This window comes from Oncorhynchus tshawytscha, linkage group LG09, assembly GCF_018296145.1.
Source record: "Oncorhynchus tshawytscha isolate Ot180627B linkage group LG09, Otsh_v2.0, whole genome shotgun sequence".
In the NCBI taxonomy this organism is placed as follows: domain Eukaryota; kingdom Metazoa; phylum Chordata; class Actinopteri; order Salmoniformes; family Salmonidae; genus Oncorhynchus; species Oncorhynchus tshawytscha.
This window is the reverse complement of record NC_056437.1, coordinates 86,065,451-86,078,968: the sequence shown is the minus strand read 5'-3', so window position 1 is coordinate 86,078,968 and position 13,518 is coordinate 86,065,451. Positions and strand designations below refer to the sequence as shown.

At 43.3% G+C, this 13,518-nt stretch overlaps 1 protein-coding gene across 1 annotated transcript in view; it reads right to left on the bottom strand.

The window, feature by feature from the left end:
- LOC112236353 (acid-sensing ion channel 2-like) overlaps positions 1-13,518 on the bottom strand; it is a 480,678-nt gene that overhangs the window by 25,330 nt on the left and 441,830 nt on the right. The window contains 1 exon segment of the mRNA XM_042327837.1: positions 3,439-3,566. Within this exon segment, the coding sequence (XP_042183771.1) occupies positions 3,439-3,566 (128 nt within the window).

Here is a 13,518-nt window from a genome sequence, read left to right as displayed (position 1 = left end):
CACCTTCATACCTCTGCTAATCTTTCCTCTTGTCCTAATTGGAGTGGCTGATGTACAACACTATTATCCTGCTGTAATCAAATATCAAATCATCAGAGAAGATAGATGTCAGAGCCCACTATGGGGTGATCTGATGACCTGATTAAATACACGGCCAGGACCCTCTCTGCCCCCCCCCCACACATTATTCATCAATGACCACACACTCTGCCATTGGGATGCACGTCAGCAAAGCATATTAGAAACTGATCAACAGTTGAATCAACAAGGGGCATAATTAAAGTTGTCGCCTCTAGATTTGGAATTAGGCTTTGGGAGCTCTACATGGATTTGCTAACTTTGGGGATTTTGTTGAAAATCGGAGCTGTGAGTCTGGAGTTTTATTAACGAACCAGTACAGTATAGTATATCAGTTCATCCCTCTCCCGTGGACACTAGGTTGCCAAGACCAAAAATACATTACTGAGACCCATCCAGAAGACACAGGAGGGAGAGAGGCTCAGGCTCTTTAATAGAACAGTACTTTACAGACATGGGAATGCCCTTGTGACTTCTGTGGAAAGCATAGCAAAGAACACTTTAATATTTGAAACTCCCCAACACTTAAAATAATGAGAAAATACAGAGGATTATTAAAGAACACAGGCAATCTAGTGTGTGTGTGTGTGTGTGTGTGTGTGTGTGTGTGTGTGTGTGTGTGTGTGTGTGTGTGTGTGTGTCTGTGTTCATGCATTATTAAGTGCCTATAGTGGCTGTGTTCTTTGGCTTCTGTGCACTTTTTTTTTTTTTTTGATGAAGTGGCTTTAATCTGGAAGTAATAATACGAGTTCATTTGAGTGCATGACTTCAGCTCCGCCTCACAATTGAGCTGTCTGGTTGGATCTGATTACAATCGCACACAAATGACCACAGGCAGCTATTGTACTTTTACAAAGTCCCCACAGTACTGCTAATCATTAAGACATATCGGCTATATTCAGCCTGATTATAAGCATGGTCATTACATGGCGTCTCACAAGATGTCCTCGGGCTGGCTCAGTCAGGAACTAAAGTTGTGCCATGCTGCAGGAACACAACAAGGGCCAAGCCACAGTAGGAAGTCTGGAGAATCTTTGAATTCAAAGTGCAAAGCGGAGTTAATTAGCTGGTGTCTAAATTTACTGTGTTTCCCACTGTGCTGGTGCAATGGGGAGGATGAAGGATGATGATGTTGTGCCAGTCAGTCACACAGAGCCATTTTTGGGTCCGACTCTCAGGCTTCCATCCGCGTCGCCGTGCTGCCTCCTCATACCAGCGCCTCTCCGCTTTCGCCGCCTCCAGTTCTTCCTTGGGGCGGCGATATTCTCCAGGCTGAGCCCAGGGTCCTTTACCGTCCAGTTCCTCCTCCCATGTCCATTTCTCCAGGTGGTGCAACCTCTCCCACTGCAGCTGCTGCTGCTCCTGCTGCTGCTGTTGCCTGTTACCACGCCACTTGGTCCGGGTGTGGTGGGTGATTCTGTAACGGCTCTCTTCTATCTCCTCCTCTGACGAAGAGGTAGAACAAGGATCGGACCAAAATGCAGCGTGTAGATTGCGATCCATGTTTAATGAACAACGTGAAACACGAATAAACACAAAACACTACAAAACAAAGAACGTAATGAAAACCGAAACAGCCTATACTAGTGTAAACTAACACAGAGACAGGAACAAGGACACTAAGAACAATCACCCACGACAAACTCAAAGAATATGGCTGCCTAAATATGGTTCCCAATCAGAGACAACGATAAACACCTGCCTCTGATTGAGAACCACTCCAGACAGCCATAGACTTTGCTAGATAACCCCACTAGGTACAATCCCAATACATACACACCAAAACTCCAAGACAAAACACACCACAATACAAAAACCCCATGCCACACCCTGGCCTGACCCAATACATGAAGAAAAACACAAAATACTTAGACCAGGGCGTGACATACAGAGGGTAGTGCGTACGGCTCAGTACATCACCGGGGCCAAGCTTCCTGCCATCCAGGACCTCTATACCAGGTGGTGTCAGAGGAAGGCCCTAAAGATTGTCAAAGACTCCAGCCACCCTAGTCATAGACTATCCTCTCTGCTACCGCACGCACAAGCGGTACCGGAACGCCAAGTCTAGGTCCAAGAGGTTTCTAAACAGCTTCTATCCCCAAGCCATAAGACAGCTAATCACATGGCTACCCAGACTATTTGTATTGCGCCCCCCCCCCCCTCTTATACGCTGCTGCTACTCTCTGTTATTATCTGTGCATAGTCACTTTAATAACACTACCAACATGTACATATTACCTCAATTACCTCGACACCGGTGCCCCCGCACATTGACTCTGTACCGGTACCCTGGTTATTTACTGCTGCTCTTTAATTATTTGTTATTCATATCTCTTACTTTTTTGTAGGTATTTTCTTAAAACTGCTATGTTGGTTAAGGGCTTGTAGGTAAGCATTTCACTGTAAGGTCTACACCGGTTGTATGTGACAAATAAAATGTGATTTTGATTTGATTGGATTTTAATTGCAGAACAGGCATCTCATGTAAATGCTGGAGACATAAGCCAATTGAAGTATGAGGAAAAATAGATGAATCGTGACAGGAATCTGTCAGCTAAGACAAGGGCAATCCAGCCAACTCCCTGGCAACTTAGATAAAAACATCTCCAGGGTCAGAGAAGGAGAGTGGGAGAGAGAAGACGGGAGAGAGAGAGACAGAGAGAGAGAGAGACAGAGAGAAAGACAGAGTGATAAAGAGAGATACTCCCAGTCAGGGAGTGGACAGAGATAAGAGGTCAGACCTAGGGCTGTTGTGGTGACCGCATTAGCGACACACCGGTGGACACGAGTCATGAAGGCAAAACCCTTGAATGAGTAGGTATTCTAAAACTTTTGACTGGTAGTGTATTATTTAGTATATGTAAAGACAAGATTAAATCAAGAATAGTCTGATGGGTGAAAATATTAGCCTATCACTTGTGAATTATATACTATCACTTGTGAATGATGCCCAGTGTAAGGCAAGAGAAAATGCCATTTTAAGCTACTTTTAAAAAATCCTAGTCACACACCTCGTGTAGCCTAGCCCATAGGCCTTTATGTTTTGATAAGGTTTGTATCACAGCTGGCATCCATGTATTGTAATCTTCCTGCCTCAACTGTATATGTACACACACACACACACACACACACACACACACACACACACACACACACACACACACACACACACACACACACACACACACACACACACTTGAATAGAAAGTTCTTTATCAGAAGTGCACGTTTTTCATCTCGGAGAGATAAGCTCCAGTCAGGAGGAGGTTGAAATTGAAATCTAAAAGTGAAAAGTGTCAGGAAGATTGAAGCAGACCTATACAGTGTGTACAGTAATAACTTAGGTCAAAGGGCACCTACCCTCTGCTCCTGAGTGGCAACAAAGGTCTGAAAGCCTGGGGCAACGCCAAAGCCCAGCTCGTGGACGAACGGGGGCTCTGCCTGGCTGTGGATCTGCACCCGCACTCCCGCCTCGAACGCTGTCTCCTCTGTGGGGAAAAACATAGACACACACAGGGAGATTAATAGTTACTATCACACACACACACAAACACACACACACACACACACACACACACACACACACACACACACACACACACACACACACAAAAGACTTAAAAGTACCCAATATACACACAATTACTTGAACAAAGTCAAAGACGGTGACATTCCTTTATGAATCACCTTTAGTAGATGAATGGTGAGCCTGTGAATGAGAGCCATATGCTTCCCTGCCTGTCTTCTTCCTCTATATGGATAACATGCGCTCAGTGGAAAGACAGCCCATTTGCCTCGGCTTAACATCAAATCAAAGCAGGAGTTGAAATTCCACTGGCTGTCTCTTAACTATACACATGAAAGAGCTGTTACCCAGCCAGTCACACACATGCACAAGCGCACAGACATACTGTGGCAACCCAGGGGCCATCAGGGAGCTTCAAAGGCAGGAGCAGGACCTTGGTCAGCTCCAGAGGGCTAGCGAGGTCAAGTCAGCACCATGGACAGCTCTACAGGCACCAACTGAGGCTGATGATTCAACACCAATATTACCCAGTCCAGGCAACCAATTGGCACCTGGAATTGGTCCCACCTGTCGCTCGTTATCCCAAATGAGTATAAGTAGAGGTGCAATCACTCGGTCAGACAGACAGAGGGTATGCCTAGTCCTCAGAAGAACCGGAGTGAGTATGATAAGCACCTTGATTCAATGACAAAGATACTAGGCAATGTTTGACTCATCTTTCGCTCTCTCTTTCTGTTCTCTGCCCCAAAGGATGATTACCTAATCCCGGGTAGCACACCACCCGGCACAAGTAGAAAGGATTGAAACCCCGGACTCATCGCGCTCTCTCTATTTTGTTTTGTTCATTGACACAGGCGGTCCGAGGAGCCGCCATGACGGACATAGTGGCCCACCAGTTACCTGAGAGGCTTTTCAGTTGTATTTCTCCCCTCCCCATTTCCCCCCACTTTTATGAAAGAACTACCTTGTTTAAAGCACCACAAATTGGTCTCCCACTGTCTTACTTTGTGAGTTTCACCTCTGACTCCCCTGGGCTGCCACAACGCACGCACACACAGTGACACTTACAAGGATACAGGCAGGCAGACATTCTCCAAAGCATAGAGACCCTCTTCCAGACACACATCATCCAGACACGCACACAAATTCCCCACAGGCAGATGTGCTAACACACTCACACATGCACGGGCACACACACACATTCACACAAACACGCCGAGAGTTTGGAGGAAAATAGGCTTTATTCAAATCAATAACTTTCTCTCCGCAGTCTTCTCATCCGGCAGCTATGTTGCTGTGTATTCAATCAAGCCGCCCATCCTCCTCCATGTTTGACAGGCAGCAGCTTCAATCAGGCTGCTGGACTGGAACAATGAAAGCAGTGAAAGACTGAGCAGAGGGAGCACGGCACCCAGGGTTTGCCAGCTTCTTTAAAGTGACAGAGAACACAAAGCCCACCACGGCATCACCCAGCAGCCATCCATCACACAGCTACCTGCACTCAGAAAGGAAACGCACCGTGACGTCTGGGATGGGGACGGGGTAATGTGTGGAACAGGAAATCAGACAGGTGCTGTGTGTGTGTGTGGCTGCCTTGTAGGACAGGAAGCAAGTCCCAGTACTGAATCACCAAAGCAGCATGTCTTATGTCTGTTCTGGGTGGAGACATATGACAGTTCACTTTTTCTTATTCTACTCTACCTGTGAAGTAATGAAGTAACCACATCAACGTTTATTGGTTGCGTAGACAGATTTGCATGTGCAGCGAAATACTTCTGTTTCTAGCTCCAACAGTACAGTAATATCTAGCAATACAATAACAATACACACATAATCCAAAAAGTGAATACAATTAAATAAAATGAATACCCATACTGTCTATATAAATATATAAGCAGGGGTCATATATATTTATAATTGGTGTGTATAGACAGTAGAGGTAGACCGATTATGATTTTTCAATGCCGATACCGATTATTGGAAAAAAATGCAATAAAAATGTATTAGTAATAATGACAATTACAACAATACTGAATGAACACTTATTTTAACTTAATATAATACATCAATAAAATCAATTTAGTCTCAAAGAAATAATGAAACATGTTCAATTTGGTTTAAATAATGCAAAAACAAAGTGTTGGAGAAGAAAGTAAAAGTGCAATATGTGCCATGTTAGAAAGCTAAAGTTTAAGTTCCTTGCTCACAACATGAGAACATATGAAAGCTGGTGTTTCCTTTTAACATGAGTCTTCAATATTCACAGGTAAGACATTTTATGTTGTAGGTATTATAGGAATTATAGGACTATTTCTCTCTATACCATTTGTATTTCATTAACCTTTGACTATTGGATGTTCTTAAAGGCACTTTAGTATTGCCAGTGTAACAGTATAGCTTCCATCCCTCTCCTCGCTCCTACCTGGACTCGAACCAGGAACACATCGACAACAGCCACCCTCAAAGCAGCGTTACCCATGCAGAGCAAGGGGAACAGCTACTCCAAGTCTCAGAGCGAGTGACGTTTGAAACGCTATTAGCGTGCACCCCGCTAACTAGCTAGCCATTTCACATCGGTTACACCAGCCTAATCTTGGGAGTTGATAGGCTTGAAGTCATAAACAGCGCAATGCTTGAAGCATTGCAAAGAGCTGCTGCCAAACACACTAAAGAGCTGTGTGAATGAACGCTTACGAGCCTGCTGGTGCCTACCGTCGCTCAGTCAGACTGCTCTATCAAATCATAGACTTAATTATAACATAATAACACACAGAAATACGAGCCCTAGGTCATTAATATGGTCGAATCTGGAAACTCTCATTTCGAAAACAAAATGTTTATTCTTTCAGTGAAATATGGAACCGTTCCGTATTTTATCTAAATATTGCTGTTACATTGCACAACCGTCAATGTTATGTCATAATTACGTAAAATTCTGGCAAATTAGTTTGCAATGAGCCAGGCGGCCGAAACTGTTGCATATACCCTGCAATGAACGCAAGAGAAGTGACACAATTTCACCTATTTAATATTGCCTGCTAACCTGGATATATTTTAACAAAATATGCAGGTTTAAAAATATGTACTTCTGTGCATTATTTTAAGAAAGGTATTGATATTTATGGTTAGGTACACGTCAACAGCAGTCCTTTTTCGCGAATGCGCACCGCATCGGTTATATGCAACGCAGGACACGCTAGATAAACTAGTAATATCACACACAAAACTAGTGATTATGATTGATTGATTGTCTTTTATAAGATACGTTTAATGCTAGCTAGCAACTTACCTTGGCTTCGTACTGCATTCGCGTAACAGGCAGGCTCCTCATGAGGCAGGTGGTTAGAGCGTTGGACTAGTTAACCTTAAGGATGCAGGATTGAATCCCTGAGCTGACAAGGTAAAAATCTGTCGTTCTGCCCCTGAACAAGGCAGTTAACCCACCATTCCTAGGCCGTCATTGAAAATAAGAATGTGTTCTTAACTGACTTGCCTCGTTAAATAAAGTTGTAAATTGTTTTTTAAAGAAATCGGCAAAATCGTCATCCAAAAATACCGATTTCCAATTGTTATGAAAACTTGAAATCGGCCCTAATTAATCGTCCATTCCGATTAATCGGTCGACCTCTAATAGACAGTATGGACAGTATATGAATAGAATAAAATAGAATAGGTGTTATATAGCCTTGACTAGAATACAGTATATACATATGAATTGGGTAAAACAGTATGTAAACATTATTAAAGTGACCAATGTTCAATGACTATGTACAGTGGGGAGCATTCTCTGAGGTTCAGGGCAGAGTGCCGGGTGGTAGCGGACTAGTGACTGTGTCTAAGGTTCAGGGCAGGGTACTGGGTGGAGGTTGGCTAGTGATGACTGTTTAACAGTCTGACCTGGCGATAGAAGCTGTTTATCAGTCCCCTGTGCCAGCTTTGATGCACCTGTACTGCCTCCGCCTTCTAGATGGTAGCGGAGTGAACAGGCCATGGTTTGGGGTGCTGAGGTCCTTGATGATCTTCTTGGCCTTCCTGTGACACCGGGTGTTGTAGATGTCATGGAGGTCAGCCCTCTGGAGAGCCCTGTGGTTGTGGGCGGTGCAGTTGCCGTACCAGGAGGTGATACAGTCCAACAGAATACTCTCGATGGTGCATCTGTAGAAGTCTGTAAGGGTCTTAAGGGCCAAGTTGAATTTCTTTATCCTCCTGAGGTTGAAGAGGTGCTGTTGCGCCTTCTTCACCACACTGTCGCTGTGGAGGGATCATTTCAGGTCCTCAGTGATGTGCACGCTGAGGAACTTGAAGCTTTTGACCCTCTCCACTGCAGCCCCGTCAATGTAGATGGGGGCGTGTTGGATGGATGGGTAATCAGGGTGGTGTCATGTACATTATGAGGAAAATGTATATTCTTTTTGAAAAACTAATTTAGATGGGAGAGAACGGAGGTCAGGGGTTATATGAGCATCAACACACACTGCTATGTGAGTTTACTGTACAGTCCATCACGAACACAACAAATCACCATCACCAGATTTGATCTGAATGAGATGGACAGATAGAAAGTGTGATTGAAATAATCATCATCAGTACCGCCATCATCATTCTTATCACCATCGTTTCCACAGGTAATGTATTTGGGTGGGACTTCCGAAATAAATGACTATGGTATTTCATTTGCCTTCCTCTCAGGGCGTGTCAGCTGTGATTCCATCTCTGGCTGAAATGAGAAATCACGGAGCAGAGGGGAATAAGAGAATCAGTCGTTGCAGAGGAAGAAAACGGGCTGAAAGTGTGTGAGAAAGAGAGAGAGAGAAAGACCGAGATAGTGTGTATGTGTCCACGAATGTGTGTATGAAATCAAATAAGAACAGTCACATCTAATCTTGTGTGGGCCCCTGCTGCCAGGGTTCACGTCTCCCACATAGCCTGGGGTCAACCTTGTTTCTGCTATTCCATCACAGACATTACATTCCCTCCCTCCCGCCACCCCTCACACACCTCCCTCCCTCCACCTCTCACACACCTCCCTCCCTCCACCCCTCACACACCTCCCTCCCTCACACACCTCCCTCCCTCCATCCTTCACACACCTCCCACACAGCCAGAGGGTTTGCCAATTGCCATACACCACAGCTGCGGACCCCCACCACACTACCCAGCCAATCTGCCATGCTGTAGCCTATCTGATCCAGCCACTTGTGTTTGATCAGGCAGCAAGTTTAACACTACACTGTCCTCCTTCTAGAAATACGCCTGCTTGTTCCATGTTGCATTTGATGAGTAACATTGTTCATTTGGACATTCATGTAAACAGGGGTGTTTCATGGTCAAGTTTCCACACACACGCACAAGTCAATGTGTATTATCACCAAGAAACACTAAAAAGGCATCGGAGGAGTATTTTCCACTCCAGTGTGGATCATACCCGCTGTCTGACCTGTTGTTGAAAAAACAACCTCATGTTGTGTTCGGGAGGCCTCACAGCACCATGAGTCTGTTGAGAAGCCTGAGAGTGCTGAATTAATATGACAGAGCAGAGAGAGAAGGGCCCTTAGAACTACAACATGTGTTAGGTTCTGTTTGAAGTTCCACTCTCCTCTTTTTTCTAACATGGTGGATATCTGAGATGATGATGGCAGGTTGTTAGAGGATACAGAGAGAGAGAGAGAGAAAGAGAGCGGGGAGAGGGGTATTACTGCCGAGGATCCTCTGAACACCAAAGGTAATGATTCAAGTTCCTTAGCTGTGAATCCAATGAAGTTTGGCGGCATTCTGAAGGGAAAATCTAAATAACTCAATGAGGAATCAGAATCTAAACAACTCAAAGGAGATTCAGAATCTAAACAACTCAATGGAGAATCAGAATCTAAACAACTCAATGGGGAATCAGAATCTAAACAACTCAATGGAGATTCAGAATCTAAACAACTCAATGGGGAATCAGAATCTAAACAACTCAATGGGGAATCAGAATCTAAACAACTCAATGGAGAATCAGAATCTAAACAACTCAATGGGGAATCAGAATCTAAACAACTCAATGGAGATTCAGAATCTAAACAACTCAATGGGGAATCAGAATCTAAACAACTCAATGGGGAATCAGAATCTAAACAACTCGATGGAGATTCAGAATCTAAACAACTCAATAGGGAATCAGAATCTGAACAACTCAATGAGGAATCAGAGTCTAAACAACTCAATGGAGAATCAGAATCTAAACAACTCGATGGAGATTCAGAATCTAAACAACTCAATAGGGAATCAGAATCTGAACAACTCAATGAGGAATCAGAGTCTAAATAACTCAATGGAGAATCAGAATCAAATCGAAGAGAGAGAGAGAAAGGGAAAACAGAGGGAGGACAGAAGGAGAAAGATATAGCAGCACAAGGGAATGGGGAGAAAGAACATGGAGCGAGAAAGGGATGGAGCATTATAGAGAGAGAAAGAGGTGGAGAAATTTGTCCGGGCTTGTCTGTGAAAAGATAAGAGAGAAATCAAAGTCAAGGACTTCTCTTTCATGGTTACAAATGAAGGCCGTGGCTAATCTATACTCTCCTACAGTATCCCACACTTCAGATGGGAGTCAGGATGGAGTCATGAGAGTGTGTGTATCAATGTTAACTCAATCACTATGAGGCTGTATACGATCACATACACGGAGTGTACAGAGCAATAGGAACACCTTCCTAATATTGAGTTGCACCCACTTTTGCCCTCAGAACAACCTCAATTCGTCAGGGCATGGACTCTACAAGGTGTCGAAAGCAGGGATGCTGGCCCATGTTGACTCCAATGCTTCCCACAGTTGTGACAAGTTGGCTGGATGTCCTTTGGGTGGTGGACCATTCTTGATACACAAGGGAAACTGTTGAGCATGAAAAACCCAGCAGGGCTGTATTTCTTGACACACTCAAACCGGTGCGCCTGGCACCTACTAACATACCCCATTCTAAGGCACTTAAATATGTTGTCTTGCCCATTCACCCTCTGAAAGGTCCACATACACCATCCATGTCTCAATTGTCTCAAGTCTTAAAAATCATTCTTTAACCGGTCTCCTCCCCTTCATCTACACTGATTGAAGTGGATTTAACAGGTGACTTCAATAAGGGATCATAGCTTTCACCTGGATTCACCTGGTCAGTTTATGTCATGGAAAGAGCAATGTTGTGTACCCTCTCTATGCGTGGGAATACTTTGGAACAGATTTGGTAGTGGTGGGATGCTGGAAATAGCTGAGCCAATTGAAGTAGGTGACAGGCAGGAAGTGAACATTCACTTTCATTGTTTTAAAGGTGAGATAATGAGCTGCCTTGGGATACTCTATAATAATCCCTCAGAACAATTTCAACTTAATCCTGTTATATAAGCAAAACCTTCACCTAAGATCTACTTGGCTACTTTCATAGCACATTATGAATTACAAAGGCGAGTGTTTCCCTTTGTTTAGTACATATAAACAACCCATCTTAATGCTCTGATGCTTAGATAGCTTGACATGACTCCTGGTACAGTAGAGGTCGGAAATTTACATACACCTTAGCCAAATATATTTAAACTCAGTTTTTCACAATTCCTGACATTTAATCCTAGTAAAAATTCCGTCTTAGGTCAGTTAGGATCACCACTTTATTTTAAGAATGTGAAATGTCAGAATAATAGTAGAGAGAATGATTTATACACTCATTTATACACTTATACACTCAATTAGTATTTGGTAGCATTGCCTTTAAATTGTTTGACTTGGGTCAAACGTCTCAGGTAGCCTTCCACAAGCTTCCCACAATAAGTTGGGTGAATTTTGGCCCCTTCCTCCTGACAGAGATGGTGTAACTGAGTCAGGTTTGTAGGCCTCCTTGCTCACACACACTTTTTCAGTTCTGCCCACTGTCATGACATTGCCCTCTTTGGGTACAGCGAGCACTATTCCCCCTCCCCCTGCACCATCCCCCTCTCTCTGTCTTTCCTACATCCAGGCTGCTGTGACCTCAGGTCGTAAATTCCTGGAGGATAATCCTGCCTCATGGCCAGACAGTATAGAGAGAGAGTGAGTTTTCATAGAGAGAACAAATGAATTTCATCCAGCTCACAGAAGTTGACAACCAAACAATATTCAGGTTCTGGAGAAGGTATAAAAGATCGGTGAAGAATCCAGCTACGAACTGGTCCGTTTGGTACAGTTTTGTGAAACTCATGACAGACAATACAGCCACATTACCATAACCATGTTTATACAAGAGTCTCTGTTATGAGGCTTACATCTAATGGTTGTATAAAATGAATGAATAAAGATGAAACTATTTGTGAAATTATGCAATGTGATTTTAGACTGTTTAATGAAGGAAACTCCAATTCCCTTTGGAGTTGAACTAAATCAGAGGACCGCCCATGAGCACAGTTCGGACCCGACGTCATGGGACAGCCCTTTTCTATGTTCTGAATAAAACCCCCACCTGGGTTTTCCCACTTCAGACCAGCTTACCTCGATAACGAGAGGGCCAAGGTTTGATACCAGACCAGTACCTCTATCACAGAAGGAAATCAGTTTTAAGTAGATGGCTGAATCTTTTAACCATTCCACGTGGTTAAACTTTTAGACTATCGATACCGACAGAATAAGAACAAGTATTTGATATTATTTACTAGTCTGCAGCTAGGAATTCGGTATCATTCAACGCGAAGAACGACAACTGCCGAAACATCTATATAAATACAACATTTCTGAATGGGACTCTGAAGTATCCATTCTAACGACGAAAGACGGGCAGATGAACTTCCAACAGAAAGAAAGACGATTCCAACAGAGATCACGTGACACACTGAGCGTAAATATATATACTGATTGCAATTATTCCCGAATGAGTGAGCGTTCATGTGCAAAGGATTAGCATTTCAATTGTTATAATTATCAACTTTGTAGTGTCTTTTATCTTTCGCGCCCCTCAGTCTTTTGTCCACCAAGCCGCCATGCCGGTTTAGCCCACTAGGGCACATTCCCCTATCATTTCCTTGTAACCATATGTACTTTGTTTGTTTGTGTGCATTTCTGTGATTAATTAATTACTTAGTAAATAAATAATATAAGACAATTGATATATGGATGACTCATAGTGAAGACTGGGTTCGTGCAGATAACCAACAATTTAAGACGTTTGGAATGACACTAACGTGAGGTTAAATTCATTAAAATTATAACTTTGTAATCTGAATATTTTCCTTGGTGCCCGGACTTCCTAGTTAATTACAGTTACATGATTAATTAGTTTAATCACGTAATACTAATTACAGAGAATCTTTGATAAAGACTAATCTTCAGTTTAATGATGCCAAAGACACGACACCACATATTTTCTACAGGATTGAGGTCAGGGCTTTGTGATGTCCACTCCAATACCGTGACTTTGTTGTCCTTAAGCTATTTTGCCACAACTTTGGAAGTATGCTTGGGGTCATTGTCCATTTGGAAGACCCATTTGCGACCAAGCTTTAACTTCCTGACTGATGTCTTGAGATGTTTCTTCAATATATCCACAGAATTTTACTTATTCATGATGCCATCTATTTTGTGAAGTGCACCAGTCCCTCCTGCAGCAAAACACCCCCACAACATGATGCTGCCACCCCGGTGCTTCTCGGTTGGAATGGTGTTCTTTGGCTTGCAAGCCTCTCCCTTTTTCCTCCAAACATAACGATGGTCATTATGGCTAAGCAGTTCTATTTTTTTTCATCAGACCAAAGGACATTTCTCCAAAAAGTACAATCTTTGTTCCCATGTGCAGTTGCAAACCGTAGTCTGGCTTTTTTATGGCGGTTTTGGAGCAGTGGCTTCTCCTTGCTGAGCGGCCTTTCAGGTTATGTCGATATAGGACTCGTTTTACTGTGGATATAGGATTGATTTGCACTTTTTG